The 20,470-nt window shown below is 37.4% G+C and overlaps 1 protein-coding gene across 3 annotated transcripts; it reads left to right on the forward strand.

Annotated features, from left to right (window-relative positions):
* Positions 1-5: 5 nt before the first annotated feature.
* Positions 6-20,461, forward strand: EIF2S1 (eukaryotic translation initiation factor 2 subunit alpha). Of its 3 annotated transcripts, none has more exons than XM_027111556.1 (8): positions 6-137; positions 4,118-4,366; positions 9,361-9,440; positions 11,230-11,381; positions 15,413-15,519; positions 16,873-16,970; positions 17,707-17,850; positions 18,870-19,420. In XM_027111556.1, exons 2-8 carry the CDS (start codon positions 4,126-4,128, stop codon positions 18,993-18,995), a joined length of 948 nt encoding a protein of 315 aa, XP_026967357.1. In that variant the 5' UTR covers positions 6-137; positions 4,118-4,125; the 3' UTR covers positions 18,996-19,420. The 3 variants fall into 3 exon arrangements, with proteins under 3 accessions (XP_026967357.1, XP_026967359.1, XP_026967358.1); XM_027111558.1 differs by having other exon boundaries at positions 8-137; positions 4,125-4,366; XM_027111557.1 differs by lacking the exon at positions 6-137 and adding an exon at positions 608-699 and having other exon boundaries at positions 18,870-20,461.
* The last annotated feature ends 9 nt before the right edge of the window (positions 20,462-20,470 follow it).

A 20,470-nucleotide genomic window follows, 5' to 3' on the forward strand; every position in this document is an offset into this window, starting at 1 on the left:
GTTCCGCATGCGCGGTGGGGTCGAGCGAAGCGCACGCTGAGGAGAGTCGGCGGCTGCTACGGGTGCATCAAGTCTGGTCTCTCCGATTGAAGAGCGTGGCGCCGGACACCAGTGCGGGATTCACACACATACCTCAGGTGACTAGTCGCCCCGATCGGTTTCTCCAGGAATTCACTTTAGTTGTGTCCAGTGACATGGGTGATCGATAGAGGGTAGGCCCCGGGCTAACACCCCCTCCTTCTCCCGTCCCTGCGCGGGAAGTGTCTGCACACAGCTGCCACCGCCCGCCGGCTCCGTGTCGGTCTCCCCGTGTAGCAGAGGTGTCATCGTGCGAACGGAGGCCTTTCGTGAAGGGAGGCGGGCCGAGTGACTGAACAGCCCTTTCAGTGTGCTTCAAGTGGGGACGCCGTGAGGTGGGGCGGCCTTGGGAGAATGCCGTGACGCCCCCGCCCCGGGACGCGAACACTTTGCCCTCTCCGGGCCTGAGAGTTCCATCCTTTTTTTTTTTTTTTTCTTCCGCCCCAGCAAATACTCTCAATTGTAACCAGACCTGGCACTTCAAGGAACCCGTTGATTGGGCCACGATATTGACAAGAGTTGGGTTAAAAAAAAGATCCAAGTTTGTTCATCTGATAAGTGATATTAAAAAAATCGAAGCTGCTTTCGCCCTGTGTTGCTGGAGTGGTGCGTTTCTGGAGAGTGAGTCGCTCCTTAAGATGGCACTAAAAGATCCTACTGAAGAGTTTATTACTCTTCGTATCGGTTTGCCGTGTTTCAGCACCGATGAGAATAGACTTGTAGAAATACGCGCTGTGATTTTACGGTTAAGCAGAACTAAAACACATAAGATACGGGAATTTTAGGTCCCTTTTGTCAGCGCCCCAAACTTAGGCTACTTTAACGTTCATTAACAAGAAACATTGTTTCTTGGGGAAAAGGTGTAGCAAAGAAGTCTTGTTTTTTCTACCGATTTAAGCTGTTATCCAGGGGGAAAAAACCTTGTAACTCTGTGTCTTTCAACAGTTTGGAATTATTTACATAGAGCTTTACTGCCTCTTCTCAGTTCATTAGATGCCAAATGACAGCGATTCTCAAAACATCTCAAAAAGATGCACAGTAATGTTTTTAGAGATGGGTGCTTCCTATTTCAATGACAGTGAACTAGTTTAAAAGCTTTATTTGTGTAGCACTTATGTAGTAAAAACGAGCATTCAGAACGTAACTAAGTGTTAGGGCCGAATCAGAATGATCACGGGAGTTGCCTCTATCACATCATACTTTACTTTGGAAACGAATGTGGACTTCTGTATACATTATGGCGACTTGACCATGCAGTGGTTTAAGAAGTCCTGCCTACTGTTTGACCAGGCAAAATTACTGACATTGCAGGGTATTTGAAATTATCTTGGAATTCAGTTCATGTATTTTGAAAGATGGGTGTTCTTTACTGGAGAACACATACTGTATTGTAGTACTCTGACATATTGAGGCTTTGTGGGTTAAACTCTGGAGTCAATGTCAGATGACCTGGATTTAGCTCCTGTTGTACTTAGTAAGCATTTGTCTTTGAGGAAGTCATTTAATACTTTATTTTAATAATAATTGTTTAATGAATTAAGTTACAAAATGGAAATGATACGTCCTTTGCCTTTTAATAGCTTATATTTGTATAGCACATTACACTTTCCAAATTTTATCACATGTATATTATTTCATTTGATACCCGCCACAAACCGGCGAAGTACATGGCACACACTAGAAACTACAGTTAATGGGAATGCATTTCCCAAGCAGCCACAGCTAGTAAGTAGGAGAGCGAAGTCTGGAACCCATGTCTAGAACTATTCCCAAAGTCAGGCTATGCTACTTGCCTGACTTGAGGACCCTATTGAGGGCAAAATAAAATAAGTCGAAGTGCTTTGAAAATTATGTAAAAGGGCTGATAGATACTTGATGTGTGACTCCTATTTTCCTGACTGATTTTTTTCAAAGTTAGTGTTATTAGCATAATATTTCCATAAATAAGGAGATAGGTTCAAAATCTGTTAACCATTATGCAGGTTCTTTTGCAAAGTAGATTTTTTTTATACTCCATTACTTGTCTTTTACTGGGAATGACATACCATTAGCAGTATTCCTTTATTTACACCGTCTATTGCAAAGAGACTTGTACCTCCTGAAGCATTAGCATCCATATCTCCCTTCAGGATTCTTTTACACGATTGCCTATGTTCTTTTACAATTGAATTAAGTCTTGCTTCTCCAAAATTATTGGCTTTACTATTTGAAGAAACTTGGTGAGTAAAAGTGGTTAGCACCTGTTAAATCTCTTAAAACTGTTTCATACATTTCCATAACGTTTATTTTTATATCCAGTTTGAAACTTTTTCAGCTCTCAAATTTTAGTACTTTACATGCAGATATTTGACAACAGTTGTCCAAGAAAAAAAAAAGCCCTGTTTAAAAATGAAACAACCAGCTCAGCTGTTTCTTGGTGGGTAATTGAATGTCTGCTTCCCTTTATTTGCTAAATCCCTGTTTTGTCAGGCTTCAAAGAGAAATATATCTCTGCCACTATTATTAATATGCAGCTTTATTTTTTGTTATACGGGATAGGTTAATACTAAAAGTTTGCACAATTTATAGTTTATGTTCCAGCACTGAATATGTACATTGATAGTGCTTTTTGTTTAAGATGTTTTACTGATTGTCATGTATTTATCAGTGATATTGAGAGAAAATATAGCCTGATGTATAAGACACAAACTATGGATTCAAACTTCATAGGTTCAGATTTTGACTGTCACTTGTTAGCAGTATATGACAAAACAAGATGCTTAACCCATGCTTCATGTTTTTCATCTATAAAATGGGGAAGACTAGGAGGAAAGTGATACCTCAGGGAGATAGGCAGTGGCCAGATAATATAGGACCCTGTAGGTAGTGGAAAAATGTATAAATCAGTGGGTAAGCCACTAGGAAGAAACATGTGGGTGCAGGTAGCAAGTTCTCAAACTGCTCTGAAGCAGAACTCTGGTGTTCTATGAGCTGGATGTAGGTGTTCTGTCTTTAAGATAAGTAATGACAGTCTTATTTCCCAATTAATATGAAAAAAAATAAGTTAGTAGGTGAAGTTTCACAAATTTTTCATAGGACCTTAGGTCTTATTATTGCCTGTCTTCTGAGCTTTGACAATAGTAAGTTAGTTAAGGTTAGCAGAAAAACATGAAAATTATCAACTATGATTAATTTGAAAGCTTCCTTTTAAAAATGTGTTTCTACATATGGTATGATTTTAGGCCTGTGGGTCATAATAGGAGTGGTGTTGAAAATAGGTTGGGTGGATCAAAGGGAGTAGTTTTAAATATATTTAATGTGTGGAGGTTAAGAGAAACTTGAACTTTATAGTAGTGGGAATCTATAAAGCTGTTCTCGAGCTTGGGTATAACTATTCAACAAAAGAGAAGAATATTTGGGAGTAATGGGAAAAGTGGAAGCTAAAAATTATGGTAGTTGTGAATTAAATTCAAGTTTGTTTTAAGAGGAAAAAAATTCAGATTACTGTCTTTTGTGATTAATAAATTTTTTGTTTTTGTCTTGACATGTGATACTATAATTTTGGCTATAGTAAATAATAGAGTATATCATTTGATATATGGTTAGGGTTAGGATTTAATTTGTTGGAAGAGTCTTCCCTTCATGTAGCAGGCGGTAACATATCCAGTCTTAGCTGACTTGGAGGAAGAATAGCTTTAGTTTTTCTGACAGGTTTATAATAGTAGTGATGCTTCCTATCATTTGTTATTTCTTAAAGTATTAAAATAATATTTTACTCTTAAGGTATACCTTTAATCCTTCAGTGTCAGGACTTTGTAAATGGTCGTTATTTTTTATGATTCCTCTGAAACTGATGGTAGAGAATCACGCAAGCCTTACAAAAATGTGGAGCAAAATAAAAATTAAAGCTTGGTTCCAGAACATTCCTCTGTTTTCTGGTACCATTTAAGAAGTTTAAAGAGGGGAGAAAACCAATAACTTCTTCCAGTGGCAAGATGTGGAAAATTGACATTTTAACATTTTGACCTTAACTGAACACTTACTTGATTCTTTTGTTCAGATTGCAGAATGCCGGGTCTAAGTTGTAGATTTTATCAGCACAAATTTCCTGAGGTGGATGACGTAGTGATGGTGAATGTAAGGTCCATTGCTGAAATGGGAGCTTATGTCAGCTTGCTGGAATACAACAACATCGAAGGCATGATTCTTCTGAGTGAGTTGTCCAGAAGGCGTATCCGTTCTATAAACAAACTCATCCGAATTGGCAGGAATGAATGTGTGGTTGTTATCAGAGTGGACAAAGAAAAAGGTAAATGAGAAAAAGATTTAAAATAATTTATATTTAAAAAATTTATATTTACTTGTTAAATATAAGTTTATATTTAATATATAAGTATTCATATATTAAATAATTTATATCTGGAAATTTTTTATTTAAAATGATTTATTTTAAAATATATTTTTTGTAAATTGCCTACTGAAGTAAAAAAAAAGAAAAAAAAACACCTCCTTTTGTCTTTAAACTCTTTTACATACAGAGTTGTTAGAGAAGGGTGCTAGTTAACCATCTAAACAAGACCTTTTAAGTTAGTAGTGTTTTGGGGTTTTTTTGGTGGTTTTTTTTTTTTTTTTTAATTTTATTTATTTATTTATTTATTTTGGCTAAGTTTGGTCTTTGTTGCTGTGCACGGGCTTTCTCTAGTTGCGGCGAGCGGGGGCTACTCTTCGTTGCAGTGCATGGGCTTCTCATTGCGGTGGCTTTTCTTGTTGCAGAGCATGGGCTCTAGGCATGCAGGCTTCAGTAGTTGTGGCTCGTGGGCTCTAGAGTGCAGGCTCAGTTGTGGTGCATGGGCTTAGTTGCTCCGCGGTATGTGGGATCTTCCCGGACCATGGCTCGAACCTGTGTCCCCTGCATTGGCAGGCAGATTCTTAACCACCACGCCACCAGGGAAGCCCAGTAGTGGTTTAATTAGTACATCCCAGGACTAGTTTTTGTGAGCCAAGTAACTTGAATTTTATTCCCAGAGGTTATCAGGATCTTGATAATTGACTCATTGCCAAACTCCCAAACTCAGAGAGACAAATAAGCAAACCAGAGTACTAGTTCATTCATATTTGTCAGGTGCCTTTTTATTGATTTAGAGTTAGATTAGTAATCAGGTTATTGAATAAGTGATGGAAATTGGGCAAAGGTAAGTGGATTTTAGGAATATTTTTTATGTCTTTAAAAAAGCAGTATACTGCAGACACACACCCAAAACCCAATATTGTATGTCTCTGATAATCAGAATGTTTGTGACCCCCAGATCCTATGGGATCTTTCCGGCAGAGATGAATAGGTATTCATTTATTTACTCTTTGGGTGCCCCTTCTTTGGACCCCATGTAAATCTTCACCTTTGTGAACACAATTTTTCTAAATATATTGTATAATACCATTGAGTAGGTTTTGTCTTCAACTGGCTTAATATAGTTAAGATAATTTGTTTTAGTCATCTTACTATAGTTTGTTAGATTTTAGTTTCAGGCAAGTGGTTACCATCATGCTTAAAAGACCAATCAGTCACCCTGACTGAGCTTGGCTTTCTGAATCTCCTCAGCCACCTAGTTAATTGATACTTCTGCAAATGAATAATTTTATACATAACTGACTTCTTTTCTGATTATAATCTTAGACAATAAACTTTCGAGGCAGCTTGTATTACCCCTTAGGTGGTGCTACCACTTAGCACATTGATTATTCTAAATGCTTTGATATGACTTACTTGTGCCACCCTCCCCAGCTTCCATTTTTTAAACTGCTTGAAGACTGAGATTATTCCTTAAACTTGTGTTTCGTTGTTGCTCCAGTAGGACCTCGAATGGTGTCTTATCTTATATTGCTTTCCTATTATATGAAATATATACACAAAAAGGAATCAAATACATTTTCAACTGCCATCAGAAAAAGTGAAAGGGTAAACTTGTATAAGTACAGTATTTACATGTAAAAATTTATTTTCATAATAGCATTGTTTTTACAGTGTTAATTAAAAACAAGAAACAACAATCTAAATTGTGGTTATATAAATCATGACACAACCAATCAAGGCAATTTTATACAGAATGGGATCTGAATATTCTGATATGAAAAGATCTCCAGGGTAAGATAAGAAAAAAAGCAAAGTGCAGAAGATCTATAGAAGGGATCCTTTCTGTTACTAGAAGATTAAGTCCTATTGGATAAACCATTCATCATAACTGCTATAAACCCTAAACAAGTATCTGAACAGGTGGTAAAAATTACTCAAGGAGAGTGGGAGCAACCAAAAGCAGGCTGAAACTGAAGGCAGGTTGACACTTGGAAGAAAGGAACTGCACTGGATAAATTTTACAGTTTTTTGATTGAATGCATGTTACAGACAACTTCCAAGCAGGGCATTGAAAATTCTAGGGGAAAACCTACAGTCTTAATGGCTTGAGAGCCAGAGATGAGAGTTCTGGACAACCACAACAGTTGGAAAGTAGTGATAGGGATTAGAGAAAGGAGAGACACAGAGGGAGAGCCCCCAAGTTTATATACAAATTCTGCTGAAATCTCTGGCCAGCCCATGAAACTAGTAATACACAGGGTAGACTGCAGCCCAATAGGGTAAAAATCTAAACCAATTTTGTTTGCTTTCCATCTGGGGAGACAGAGCTTATAGTTTTGAATTCAAACAAGCTAACTGCTAAAACAAAAATTCAGTATCCTTGGGAATTCCCTGGCAGCCCAGTGGTTGGGATGCCTCACTTTCACTGCTGAGGGCGTGGGTTCAATTCCTGATTGGGGAAATGCAAGCCATGCGGATTAGCCAGAAAAAAAAAGAAAGAAAAAATTCAGTGTCCCTAAGAGGAACCTAAAGGAATTCACAATGTGCCACATATATTTCCTAATGTCAAGGATACAACTCAAATTGCTAAATAGTTGAAGAAACAGGAAAATATGACCCATACAAAAAAGGTAATCAATGGAGACTGACCTGGAGATCACCCTAATGTTGGAATTAGCAGATAAGCATTTTAAAGTAAATGTTATAACTGCTCAAAGATATTAGGAAAATATGCTTAATAGTGAATGAACAAAATGAAATCTCAGTAGAGAAATTAGAAACTCTCATAAAGAACTAAATATAAATTATAGAAATGAAAAATATAATATCTAAAAAATTCACTGGATGGGCTAACAGCAGATAAAAGATAACAGAAGGCTCCTTGAAATTTGAAGGTAGTTCATTTAAAAAGAACCAATCTGAAGAACTGAGAAAAAAAAAAAAACCTGTCAACTATCAAAAGCTCTATTCCAAAAGAAGGGGAGAAAAAGAAAGAACAGAAAATATATTTGAAGAAACCATGGCCAGAAGTTTCCCATATTTGCTGGGGAAGAAAAATGTTTATATATTAGAGAAGCTCAGCAAACCTGAAGCAGGATAAATACTAAGACCACATTTAGGCATACCAAACTATTGAAAAACAGAGAAAATCTTCAACGTAGCCAGAGGAAAATGATGTTATTTATAGGGGAACAGTAATACAAATTACTGTGGCATTCTTATTGGAAATAATGAAGGTCAGAGCATTGAATGATATCTGTAAAACACTGAAAGAACACTGTCAAACCAGAATTCTGTATTTGAAGAAAATATTCAACAACAAAAATCAAATGAAAACATTTTCAGGTAAATAGAAACTAGGGGAATTTATTACCAGGTAAGACCTACATTATAAGAGATGGTAAAGGAAGTTGTTCAGGCTGAAGAACTGTGATGGCTGAAATGGAAAATATGTGGGTAAACGTAAAAAACCATTTTCTCCCTCTTTATTCTTTTTTTTTTAAATGGGGGTGTAGTTGATTTACAATGTCGTGTTAGTTTCCAGTGTACAGCAAAGTGAATCAGTTATATACATATATCCACTCTTTTTTTAGATTCTTTTCCCGTGTAGGCCATTACAGAGTATTGAGTAGAGTTCCCTGTGCTATACAGTAGGTCCTTATTAGTGATCCATTCTATATATATAGTAGTGTGTGTATGTCAATCCCAATCTTCCAATTTATCCCTCCCCCCACCATCCCCTGGTAAACATAAGTTTGTTTCTACATCTGTAACTCTGTTTCTGTTTTGTAGATAAGTTAGTTTGTACCCTTTTTTTAGATTCTACATATAAGTGATGTCATGATATTTGTCTTTCTCTGTCTGACTTATGTCACTCAGTATGACAGTCTCTCCATCCATCCACATTGCTGCAAATGGCGTTATTTTGTTCTTTTTTATGGCTGAGTAATATTCCATTGTATGTATGTACCACATCTTCTTAATCTGTTCCTCTGTTGATGGACATTTAGGTCGCTTCCATATCCTGGCTATTGTAAATAGTGCTGCAGTGAGCATTGGGGAGCTCCCTCATAATTCTTTAAAATACATGTAACTACTTGTCTCATTGTGTACCCATCGGCCTTTTATTTATGGAGGTGACTGGTGACATGGAGAGGCCAATGCCATTGAAAGAACATTTTTATTATTAAAGTTTCCCAAGAGATGGGAACCCAGCATGCCATGCAAAGCCACATGAGGAAGCACCGGTTTTGATCAGGAGATAGAAGGAGCAAGGGGAAAGCCTAGGCCAGAGCTTTTATTGAGGTTTCCATGACAAAGGCAAGGCAGGTCGGCATAAACAGTTTAGGGTTGGCTCATTTGAATAGTTTGGGCAGGGCTTGGTGCATTGGGGCTGTCCCTAGTTGTCTGGTACCTGGCTCTATGCTGGTTTAGGGCATGGGATAATATTGGCCTGCTGTGTGGATCTTTGATGAGATGGTTGGAGGTATGGGCTCTAGATTGGTTGATTTGCATGTAAAAGGCTGCTCCCACTGAGGCCTTTGCCAACTCTAAGAATTGTCTAGTGCCAGGCAGGGAAGTCTCTTCCCCAGTCAGCCAGGCCACAAATGTCAGAGCATCAAGAATACAGAAAATATAGTTAATGCAGTTGACCCTGTGATGAATGGATGCCAAATAGACAAATACAGTGTCTTTTGGCTTTAGCTCTCATTTGGATAATTGAAAATTATCCCCTCCACTAAGGTAATAGAATATGCAGTTACACGATGATAAAAATTCATTTCTGAAAACAAAAATCTCTTACCTTGTACTTTTTATGCAGTATTTTGTTGATACGATTTTAGTGGGGAATAAGTGTAGGTATGCCAACCCAACAATCTGGTGGTGAAAATTGTCACAGTGATTCTTTGGCACTTAGACAGAGATAATTTTTTCAAATTTTTCTCATATAGGATATATTGATTTGTCAAAAAGAAGAGTTTCTCCAGAGGAAGCAATCAAATGTGAAGATAAATTTACCAAATCCAAAACTGTAAGTTGATTTTTTAATCAAATTAGTCCACTATTTGATGTGTTTAATAAATAATCTGCATGGTGTGTTCCTGGCAGAAACAAAACCTACATTTTCTGTAACAGTATTACCATTTCTCATTCTGTGTTACATAGAAAAACAATTTGAAGACTTTATTTCAAAAGAGTATGACTTCAGTGTTCTTGTCTCATGATGTTACTACCTTAAAGCATTGCTTGATGTGTAATATTCTCAAACCAGTACTGGACCATTAGTGTTTTTAAGGTATTTTAGGTTAAATTAACTATGGGTGATTTCAGCTGATTGGGCTTGTCGCAGCATGTAGTTTTTGATTTTCAGCTCTGTTCTGGGATAAGGATCACAGAGACAACCAGCTATTGTTTGTTAAGAATGAGCAAAGGTCGGGCTTCCCTGGTGGCGCAGTGGTTGAGAGTCTGCCTGCCGATGCAGGGGACACGGGTTCGTGCCCCAGTTCGGGAAGATCCCACATGCCGCGGAGCAGCTGGGCCCATGAGCCATGGCCACTGAGCCTGCGTGTCCAGAGCCTGTGCTCCCCAACGGGAGAGGCCACAACAGTGAGAGGCCCGCGTACCACAAAAAAAAAAAATAATAATAATGAGCAAAGGTTTGTAAAATGTCTTTGAATCCAGGAAAGCAAGGCAGGGCCTGTTACTTAGTGTGGTTCTCCACACCACCCCTCACCCGCCTTGGTTTTTTTCCTTTTCTTATTAGTTTTGCTGTAATTTCCTCAGTAAGCACTAATAAAGCAAGAACAGTCATTTCTTCATTCTCATCTTTCTGTATTTTTCTGTTCTCTGGTCCTATTTAGATTTTCCTTTATTCCCTAGATCCTCAGTGCTTATTGGCAGTTTCCACTGGTTCTGTTTTCTCTACCCTTCTCTTGTGTCTTTTGTTCCTCTGCCATGTGTGTTTCTGTCCTCAAGATAAAATGCCAAGAAAACAGTGTTTACATGAAGAAAAGATTTTTTAAATCTTGTTTAACCCCAGTAAAAGAGAGTATAAATCTAAAAGCCATCAGACCATTACCCAAATCTTTCAAGTCCCACCAAGTCCAGATCTGAGAAGCACTGCTCAAGGAAACTTCCTTTTTGTTTTGTTCCCCTAGGATATTGTAAAATGAGCATAATAGATCTTATTAGGATAATAAGACGATAGAATGAAATAGCCAATGTTAGTACTTTTCCTCACTCAGATTTTGTGTGTAATTAACATGAAGGCCTCTTTATACTCTTTTTCTTCTTTAAACCCTTTTATGTTTAGATTAGGAAAAGGGTTTGGCAGCAGTGGGTAGGAGGTGGGTAGGATTGAAGGATAACTGTTAAATGATAACAGAGCAAAAGAAATAATAAAATCTCCATCCAGGTTCCATGCTCTCATGGAGTAGTAATAATACTATCTTACATTTTGATCCGTAAGACCTCACTACAGTAAAAAGGAAAGATACTAGTATCTCCTTTTCCAGCTGAGGAAATATATTCAGAGATATATTTGTTTGTCCCAGAATTGACTTGATCTGGGTCTTAGGTTGTAAATGCTATACTACTTGTACTTGTTATACTCACTTGAGTTCGTTATTATGGAAAAGCGAATATTTCTCTATGGAGAAAGAATTTGTGTGTGGCAATCTTTTGTTGTTAAGGAATTAGTGTAGTCAAATTAACCAAACGTTTGTTTTTATATGCTATCTACTAAAATGTAAAAATACCTTTTTTTTTTTTAATATAGATCTCTTACCTTTGAATTGTTGAGCTCTTCATTTTGTTTCTAGGTTTACAGCATTCTTCGTCATGTTGCTGAGGTCTTAGAATATACCAAGGACGAGCAGCTGGAAAGCCTGTTCCAGAGGACCGCTTGGGTCTTTGATGACAAGTACAAGAGACCCGGATACGGTGCCTATGATGCATTTAAGCACGCAGTCTCGTAAGAACACCTTCTTAGCTCTGCTTCTCCATTGATACTACAGCTGCTGGGTCTAGCACACAAGTTGAGAGCCTGACATTTAATAGCACAACATTCATGTATTAAGTCCTTGCCAAATTTAGATTAAAATATTTTAGTATAATAGGCCCATGATATGGGCCAGTCCTATAAAGCCGAGCCTATATGATTTGGTATACCATAGTTATGTAGTTTTGTAAACCATATGGTTTCATCTCACACTACTGTCTTACATACTCTCCTCTCCTAGTTTTGTTATTGTCCTAGGTGACTTCAGGGCCAACATAGATGTTTTGTTTAAAACTTGTTTTCTTTACCTCAGTTCCTTAGACCTTCAGCCCATGCCACATTAGCTAGTCTTCCATATAGCCTTACCCTGGGTCTTACTGTCACCAGGATTTGCTCTGTCTCCGAAACCTTTAATTCACACATTCTGTTCTTTCACCACAGCCTCCTGTCCTTCCAGCTCCCACAGTTAGTCCTACTCTGTGTCGTTTTAATTCTTATTATTATCAGGCTCTGATTCCAATCCTTTTTTTTTTCTCCCTTTTTCACCCTTTCCTGCCTTCTCTTTCTTATTCAGCATAGACACACCATGGTCCATCATTTCAACAACTTTCTTGCCAGTGTCATGAGTTTTGCCCTGTTTTTCCTTCTGTTACATCCAGCCTTGGAGCGATGTTCCTGCCTTCTCTGCACTTGTAGACTGCTGGGTGCTGCTAGGAAAAACCACAGTCTTGCAGGTTGGTGCCACTGCATATTCATGGTCTCCAACCTCAGCTGGGCCTTAACTGCTGCCCCACATTCTCTTTGCTCCTGGTCACTTCCTCTCATTCTTAGATTGGCTATTTTAGAACTTCTCCACACTCTTCCTCAGATACCCACTCTGTCCCTCTCCTCTCACTCTCACCTGGTGCGCTCACTACCTAAAAAAGAAAGTAGAAGCCATTGCACAGGATCACCTCTACTTCCACTTTCTCAGCCAACTTATCTCCATCCCACCTGTCACTACCTCCTGTGCTCCTGTCATACTGGAATTTGGATCCTTCCTGCTCTCAAAGTAATCTTACCACCTGTGCCCAGCTATTCCTAAGGGATGTCTTTCCATCTACTATTCCCTCTCTTGGGTCTTCAGCCTTTTTCTTTATTGGTTTTGCTCCATCAGCATAAAAATATGCTCAGATTTCTCCCATTTATACTAAAAATGAACTTTTCAACCTCCCCTCTACTTTCTCCTGTCACAAGCACTTGTCCTCTCTTTTTAACAGCCAGATTTCTTAAGTTCTCTGTACTTACTGCTCTACTTCTGCACCTCCCAGTCCTTCCTAGATGTTAATACCTCACAAGCAGCCTCACCACTGCATTGTTACTTTCCCAGCCCTTGTGCTGCCAAGGGTTATTGGTCTCCTCAGCCCTCAGAATGGCCATGTGGGGCTTAGAACTGTTAGAACCTCCATCAGGCCTACTCATCAGAGGCTCCAAATACCTTCTAGTTTACCCCCTCCCCTCATGTGACTTATTTTTTTTTTAAATATCACCTTGTGGGAAAGGTGAGAATAATAATAACAGCTAACATTTATATATTCTCACAACAACCTATGGTATAAGTGTCATTATTATTCCTATCTTATAGATGAGGAAATTTAGATGAGATTAAATTGTCCAAGTTCACACAGCTACCAAATGGTAGAGCCTCAAACACAGGCATTGTAGTTATGCTACAGAGCTTATGCTATTAACCATCAAGCACTGCTTTGTATTTCTGTCCTCCCTGACTTCAGTCCTGGACTCCTCAGTCAGTACATGTCTTACCTTGGTTTGCTGTCATTATCAGCCCTGCTTACCTCTCTAGCTTCTGCCTCCACCCCGTCTCCGTTACCACTCTGCATTCTTAACAAATAACAGGTTACATTCTTAACAAATTAACATTCATCTTAACGAATTAACATTCACTCATCACCGTTCACATTCTTTCCTTGCTTCATCAGACATGTTGCAACTGTCCAGATTTAACTCATGATAATTCTGTGCCACATGTGCTTCATTTTTTTTCTCTTAATTAAATAATTAAATATAATTTCTGAGATTGTTGGAAACGATATTTTATTCCTCCCAAGCCAGAATTCCGGTCACTTATCAGTGGTAACCACTATTCTGAAATTAGTATGTATCATTATCATTTATATACATATACATGTGTGGGTAGGTTATGAAAAGTATGTATAGAATCTTTTTTATGTTTAAATAATTTGTTTAAACAAAAAATAATTTATCATTGTAACAAGCTTTTCTGTACATTTTTACTCATAATGCTATTATTGACCAGAATTTCTCCAAATTGATAGATGCATGCCTACTGCATATTAATTTCTATATAGTATTTCGTTGTGAGAATATGCTTTATTTGTTCCTCTATAAAGAGATTTTTACATAATCCCCTCCGCCCTTTTATCCCCCTACTTTTCAAAACTGCTATGACAAATGTCATACATGTCTCTCTGTACAATGTCTGGGAATTTCTAAGATACCTAGGAATAGAATTGTTGGGTCATAGGATTGATTATATGCACCTTTAAATTTACTTAGTTTTGCCAAAGTACTCTCCAAATTGGTTCTACAATTTATATTCCCTCTTCATCAACATTTGGTATATATCTCAGATTTTTTTTTTTTTGCCAAACTGATTGACGTACAATAGTGTCTTGTTTTGATTTGCATTTTGCTGGATGTTGGTAAAGTTAACAGCATTTCACATGTTTATTGACCATTTGTATTTCTTCTGTGAAACATCTGTTTATCTCATTTCCTCATTTTCTGTTGGTTTGTCTTTCAGTTATAACTTTCTTAAAACTTTAAGTTCTACCTTAGCTCGTTAAAATCCTACCATTCTTTTAGTCGTCATTTCATTTTTTCCATTTGTTCATTCGTTCAGCAAACATGCCAGTGACTAAGACTGTGGTCCCTGTTTGTGACACTTACAAGGGTCAGATGAAATGCCACTTCACCCATGAAGCCCTTCCTGACCCCACTAATTAATATCTTCCTCTCCTCACCCCCAGGGATGCACTTCTGTTTGTTTTTTTAAAAATTTTTTCCATGTTTTTGTTCTTTTTAAGCTCCTTGAATCAGGGACTGCTAATTACATGGAAATGCTTAATTATAGTGGGATGTGAGACGTATAAGCATAACTCATTTTATTGCACTTCGCATATACTGTGTTTTTTTTACAAATTGAAGGTTTGTGGCAATGCTTCATCAAGCAGGTCTGTTGGCGCCAGCTTTCCAACAGCGTTTGCTCACTTCATGTGTCTGTTACACTTTGGTAGTTCTTGCAGTATTTCAAAATTTTTCATTATTTTGTTACCGTGATCTGTGATCTTTGATGTTACTATTGCAAAAAGATCACATCTCTCTGAACACTCAGATGATGGTTACCATTTTTTAGCAATAAAGTATTTTTAAATTAAGTTATATACATTTTTTTAGACATAATGCTATTGAACACTTAATAGACTACAGTATAGTGTAAACATAACTTGTGTATGCACTGAGAAACCAGATGTGTGACTCACTTTATTGCTATACATGCTTTATTGTGGCAGTCTGGAACTGAACCCGCAGTATCTTCGAAGTATGCCTATATAGGCGACATTTTAAATTGCTTGCTTTAGGCAGATCTCTAAAATTTTTCCTTTAATAATAATCAGTTGGATGTTTTCTGTTTGTCATACAGGCCTAAACGCTTTACTTGCATTATCTCATTTAATACTACAATCCAGTGAGATACACTGTTTTCATTCACATTGTACATATTTGGAAATTGAGGTCTAGAAAGGCCCAAAAACACATAGTGATTAAATTGTGAAGCTAGGATTTGAACTCTAATTCTGACACTGAAGGCTGTGCTCTTAATCATTATTCTGTGGTATTATGTTTGGTGTCCTAATTATCAGTAAAGTAACCTTGACATTTTGTTTTGTGTATGTGTGTGTTGTTTTTTTTTTAATTATCAGAGACCCATCTATTTTGGATGGCTTAGATTTGAATGAAGATGAACGGGAAGTACTCATTAACAATATTAATAGGCGTTTGACTCCACAAGCTGTCAAAATTCGAGCAGGTAAATGATTTTTTAAATGATGTTTAAAATATTTTGCATGTACCAAAAAAGCTGTTACATAATGAGCCTCACCAAAGAATATGTTGCTACATCAACATCTACCTTTTTCTAAACGTTTTTCATAACACGAAAAGTTAAAGAAATTAAGTTATCTTTGCTTTTACAGAATTATAATACATATATATTGACGCAAGTAAATGAGTTCAGCTAACCTTAAGTTAGCCCGCTTTCTGGGGCATGGGGGGTGGCGATTATTTTGTTTTAGTGCATGCTTTAAAATTCCAGCAGTCCAGCAACATCCTCCCAGGCCTCTGGATTAACCACTGTTACGTTAGTTTGCAATATATTCTTTCAGCAGAGATTTTTCCTATCCACATATGGTGTATAGGAATGTATGCTGTTTATATTCAGATGTAAATTTTTATGTTTTTATAAGGATGAATACTATGCAAAATTTTCTTCAACTAGCTTTTTCCACTTGGTGTATCATGGCTGCCCTTTCATGTAGAACACGGGAATCTTTCTCATTTTGAATAGCTAAGTAATATTCCATAGAATGATAAACCTTGATATAAGCCAGTCTCCTCTCGATGAGTGTTTAGGTTGTGCCAGTCTTTTTATAGCAGTTGACCCTTGAGCGACGTGGGGGAGTTAGGGTCGCCCACCCTCTGTACAGTCTAAAATCCACATATAACTTAGTCCTCTGTATATGTGGTTTTGAGTCCAAGATTCAACTACCATGGTTCGTGTAGTGTTGTAGTGTTTACTGTTGAAAAATTCTACTTGTAAGCAGACCATGCAGTTCAAGTCTGTATTGTTCAAGGGTCAACTGTATTACAAAAAACACTGCAAATTAACACCCTTATACACATACACTTACCCATTTATACAAGTGTTCGGTAAGGCAGATTCTTAAAAGTAGAATTGCTGGGTCAGAGGGTATGCAGTTTTTAAACTGTTCTAAACAATTTGTGGTTATTATTTCACTCAGTCTTCATCACACTCCTCATCTCCATTTTACAAATAAGGAACTGAAGCACAGAGGGGTTGAAATCATGACTTTTAACCCAGACATAGCCAGAATTCAAGGTGTTCGTTAAATTTCTCTGGTTTTTTTATAGTTTCATCATTCAGGGGCTTGATGTGAATGAGAAGATACAATTTCAGTGCATATTCAGATATTTTTAATTATGAAAATTAATGGCTGGGATTGATTGATAATTGAAAGGATGATGAGAGCTTTCATACATATTTGAATACTAGTGTATTTGTCATGTCTCTAATTTCTTTTAAACCTCTAAAAAAAATTTTTGCATTTTTTTGGTATAAGCTTTTGAATTTTTATAATTTTAGATATTGAAGTGGCTTGTTATGGTTATGAAGGCATCGATGCTGTAAAAGAAGCCCTGAGAGCAGGTTTGAATTGTTCTACAGAAACCATGCCCATCAAGGTGAGTAGTCAGTTTTTTCCCTCCCTGATAAACCAAAATCACCTAAACCAAATCAAACCAGATTTTTTTAATGATCATGTCTCATAACAAATGTTATGAAAAGTGGTTCTTGATACGATATTTCTAGGAGATGTTTACAATTATGTGTAGGCTTTTTGTTGTAGCTACTGCTACTGTCACAGTGGATGGAGATTCCTGTTGGTATTTAGTGCCAAGGGGCCAGCTGTGCTAAGCCTACTTTACAGTAAAGAGTCACTGTGCCCATAATGCTCATAGAATCTTGAAAAGAGCAACTTATTCTCTCATATTCACACAGAGCTTTCAAGATGTTTGCCTTGAATCTTTCATTAGCAATAAAATTAACTGGATGGTTGTTATTCAGAATCTCATAGAAGAATTTCTTCTATCAGTTTAGTTTGGAACCAAACAGGAATTTTAGAGACAAATTATCCATTGTGCCAATGATAGCTATAGTTAGTTTAGCCACCAAAGACCCAGAAGTCATAATCCTTCATATTTGGTATTGCAGTAGCCTGTTTATACTACTGGATTAGATCATAGTATCAGTTAGCTTTGGCTACCTAAACAAACTACTCCAAATTGCTGTGCTGCAGAATTGGGAGTAAGTTTTGGGGTGATTTGTTGTTAAAGCAGCAGATAAGCAAAACGATTCTCGAACATCCTCATTGTTGTGTGTTGTATAGGTACATTCATAATTGAATTTTGTCTTCCTTAGATTAATCTAATAGCTCCTCCTCGGTATGTAATGACTACAACCACCCTGGAGAGAACAGAAGGCCTCTCTGTCCTCAACCAAGCTATGGCTGTTATAAAAGAAAAGATTGAGGAAAAGAGGGGCGTCTTCAATGTTCAAATGGAGGTGAGGTCAATACTGGGGTTTTTTGCCTTGTTCTTGAAGTTCTTAAGAAATTTAAATGATCTAAGTGATTTGCATTCTAAAATATCTAATCGGAGTCATTTTAAAACATGAGATGCGTTTAAGATTACAACTCCCCAAAGCATAAAATAATCATTGACTCAGAGAGTTCCTAAAAGGGTGTTTATAAGTAAATAAGAACTCTCATGGGATGGTTATTCAGGACTGTGGTCACTGATCCCCCAAAAGGAAAAAAATATAGACAATGAAAATAAGTGATTGGTTATTGCCAGAATTTAATGTAGAATGCTTAAAATTTGATTTCAGAATTAAAAACAAGAATAGTCTCATACTTTCCTCATCTCAACAAGAACAAAAACTAATTTTCATATATAATTTTCAAAACAATTTCTTCTGTGGAAAAGAATAGTAAGTAATTTATTTTGAAGCCAGAAGATGCATTTTTACAGGACATCTTTTTGTGTATTTGAAAGATACAGCCACTGCAATTATTTTCATATATTTTCCGTTCTAGCTTGTTAGAAATTACAGAAAATGTATAGGTTTTAATATATATGTTTTCTTTTCCTGTATTGTCTTACTCTCATAAATTTCTTTTATTATTTATCTCATGGAATTTATTGGTGATATTTCAGCACTCAAAAGTGAACAGATAGGGCAGAGTTGTTAGCAAAGTGTTTTTTTTTTTTTTTTTTTTTTTTAGCGGTACGCGGGCCTCCCACCACTGCGGCCTCTCCCATTGCGGAGCACAGGCCCCGGACATGCAGGCCCAGCGGCCATGGCCCACGGGCCCAGCCGCTCCGCGGCACGCGGGATCCTCCCAGACCAGGGCACGAACCCGTGTCCCCCGCGTCGGCAGGCAGACTCTCAACCACTGCGCCACCAGGGAAGCCCCCAAAGTGTTTTTTTAAGAGTTAAAATACCAGGCAGTAATACTATTGAAATTGAATTTGTGTACTGTTTAACTACTTCACTTTGAAATTGTGCCTCTGCTTCCACAGCCCAAAGTGGTCACAGATACAGATGAGACTGAACTTGCAAGGCAGCTGGAGAGGCTGGAGAGAGAAAATGCCGAAGTGGATGGAGATGACGATGCGGAAGAAATGGAAGCCAAAGCCGAAGATTAACTTTGTGGGCAACAGAGTCCAGTTTAAGGAACACAAAGCAGCCTTCCTGGCTGTTAACCCTAGACTTGAAAGTTTTCCAGTATTGAAAACTTCAAAGCTGAATATTTTTTATTTCGAAGTATTTAAATGTTCCAACAGACCAAAACGTGAAACGCCCTCCTAAATGTCAGCTGTTTTCACACAGTAGCTCTGACACCTTGAGCATTTTTTAAGGGAGTGGCCTGATTTCACTAGAGACAAATCTTTAAGAACAGTCATAAAATGGGGCGTGTGATTTCCATTTCTGATGTCTCCAGATTGGCACCCCTCTGTAGTTCAGTGCCTCCATGAGATTTACCAGGGGCACCCAAAGCAAATAGTCCTAACCTTTCTATATAAAATGTATCAAGCAAACATTAAATAAATTTCTGGGATATTTAACCATAGGTTTCTTCCTTATTGTCACCAGTTAAAAGCATTATGATTACTAAGACCCTAATTCTATTATCTTCATTTTATTTGAAATGTAGTAATATAAAGGCAGGTGACCTAAAGGATCAATATAGCAGATCCTTTCAAAGGGAGGTTTTAGAGAACATAATTTTAATTAGTGAAAGTTTACTCCTAGGGGGAAAAAGCCTTAAAATGCAACTAAAGAATTACATTGGTTGTGTGCCTTTTACCTATTTGAGACTGATGACAGCATGTGGTATGAGGGAGAATTTATCACACTGGTCCTTGTTGGTGTACTAAGCTGCTTGCCTTGAGTTTGTAATTCAGGGTGGTAAAGGTTTTAGGGGTGTTTTTTTAAAGAAAAAGATGCTGCTTTTTAAATTAAGTTATTTGAGTCTCATTGCCCAACTTTTGGGGTTTTTTTCCAGTAAAATATTTGCTAGGTGCCACGTAGAAGCTTCAGTTCTCTTCATAATAGAGTGGGGATCTGTTTGAACACAATTACAATGGTTTTTCTGTGTTTCCATCATTTTTTTCTTTAAGAGCTGATTGTTCTAAAGGTAAATAAATAATATATACAAAGGTAAATAAATTTCATAGATAACGTATGGTTTGCAGTTACAGTTATAGTAGCCAGGGTGTAGAAAGTCTTAAGTTAACTTTGGTCTGCTTCATAAATTTAATCTCTTAGGGTACTTGAGGTACTAGATAAGTTAATTTTACTAATCATTCCCAAGAAATACTTCTTAGAAGATTAAACCTAACCCACCTTAGTCAGTCCAGGACTAGACTTACCTCAGTGTTAAAGGGAATGGAAAATAGAAGAGTGTGTCGGTGAGCCATTTGAGCCATTTTTGAAGGTTTGTCCCTTTGTTTAATTTAGCAGCCTCTACTAGCTCTTTAAATCCAGAAGTCTAATTTCATATAACCGTTTCCACGAGGGAGCCATGATTGCTGGCTTGCATACTGGGAATATTTAGAGGAGAATCTGGCACATAATTTTCACTTCAGTCTTTCTGAGGAGTCAAAAAAAAGTCTATAAA

Source organism: Aethalodelphis obliquidens, unplaced genomic scaffold, assembly GCF_003676395.1.
Source record: "Aethalodelphis obliquidens isolate GAN/ISIS:26980383/991018 unplaced genomic scaffold, ASM367639v1 scaffold10, whole genome shotgun sequence".
Taxonomy (NCBI): domain Eukaryota; kingdom Metazoa; phylum Chordata; class Mammalia; order Artiodactyla; family Delphinidae; genus Aethalodelphis; species Aethalodelphis obliquidens.

Bases quoted from the DNA above. Each gene is read 5' to 3' on its own strand.
- EIF2S1 (XM_027111556.1), top strand. From the start codon at position 4,126: ATGCCGGGTCTAAGTTGTAGATTTTATCAGCACAAATTTCCTGAGGTG. The intron at 15,520-16,872 runs GTAAATGATTTT...TTATAATTTTAG, and splicing joins AGCTGTCAAAATTCGAGCAG to ATATTGAAGTGGCTTGTTAT. The intron at 16,971-17,706 runs GTGAGTAGTCAG...TGTCTTCCTTAG, and splicing joins CAGAAACCATGCCCATCAAG to ATTAATCTAATAGCTCCTCC.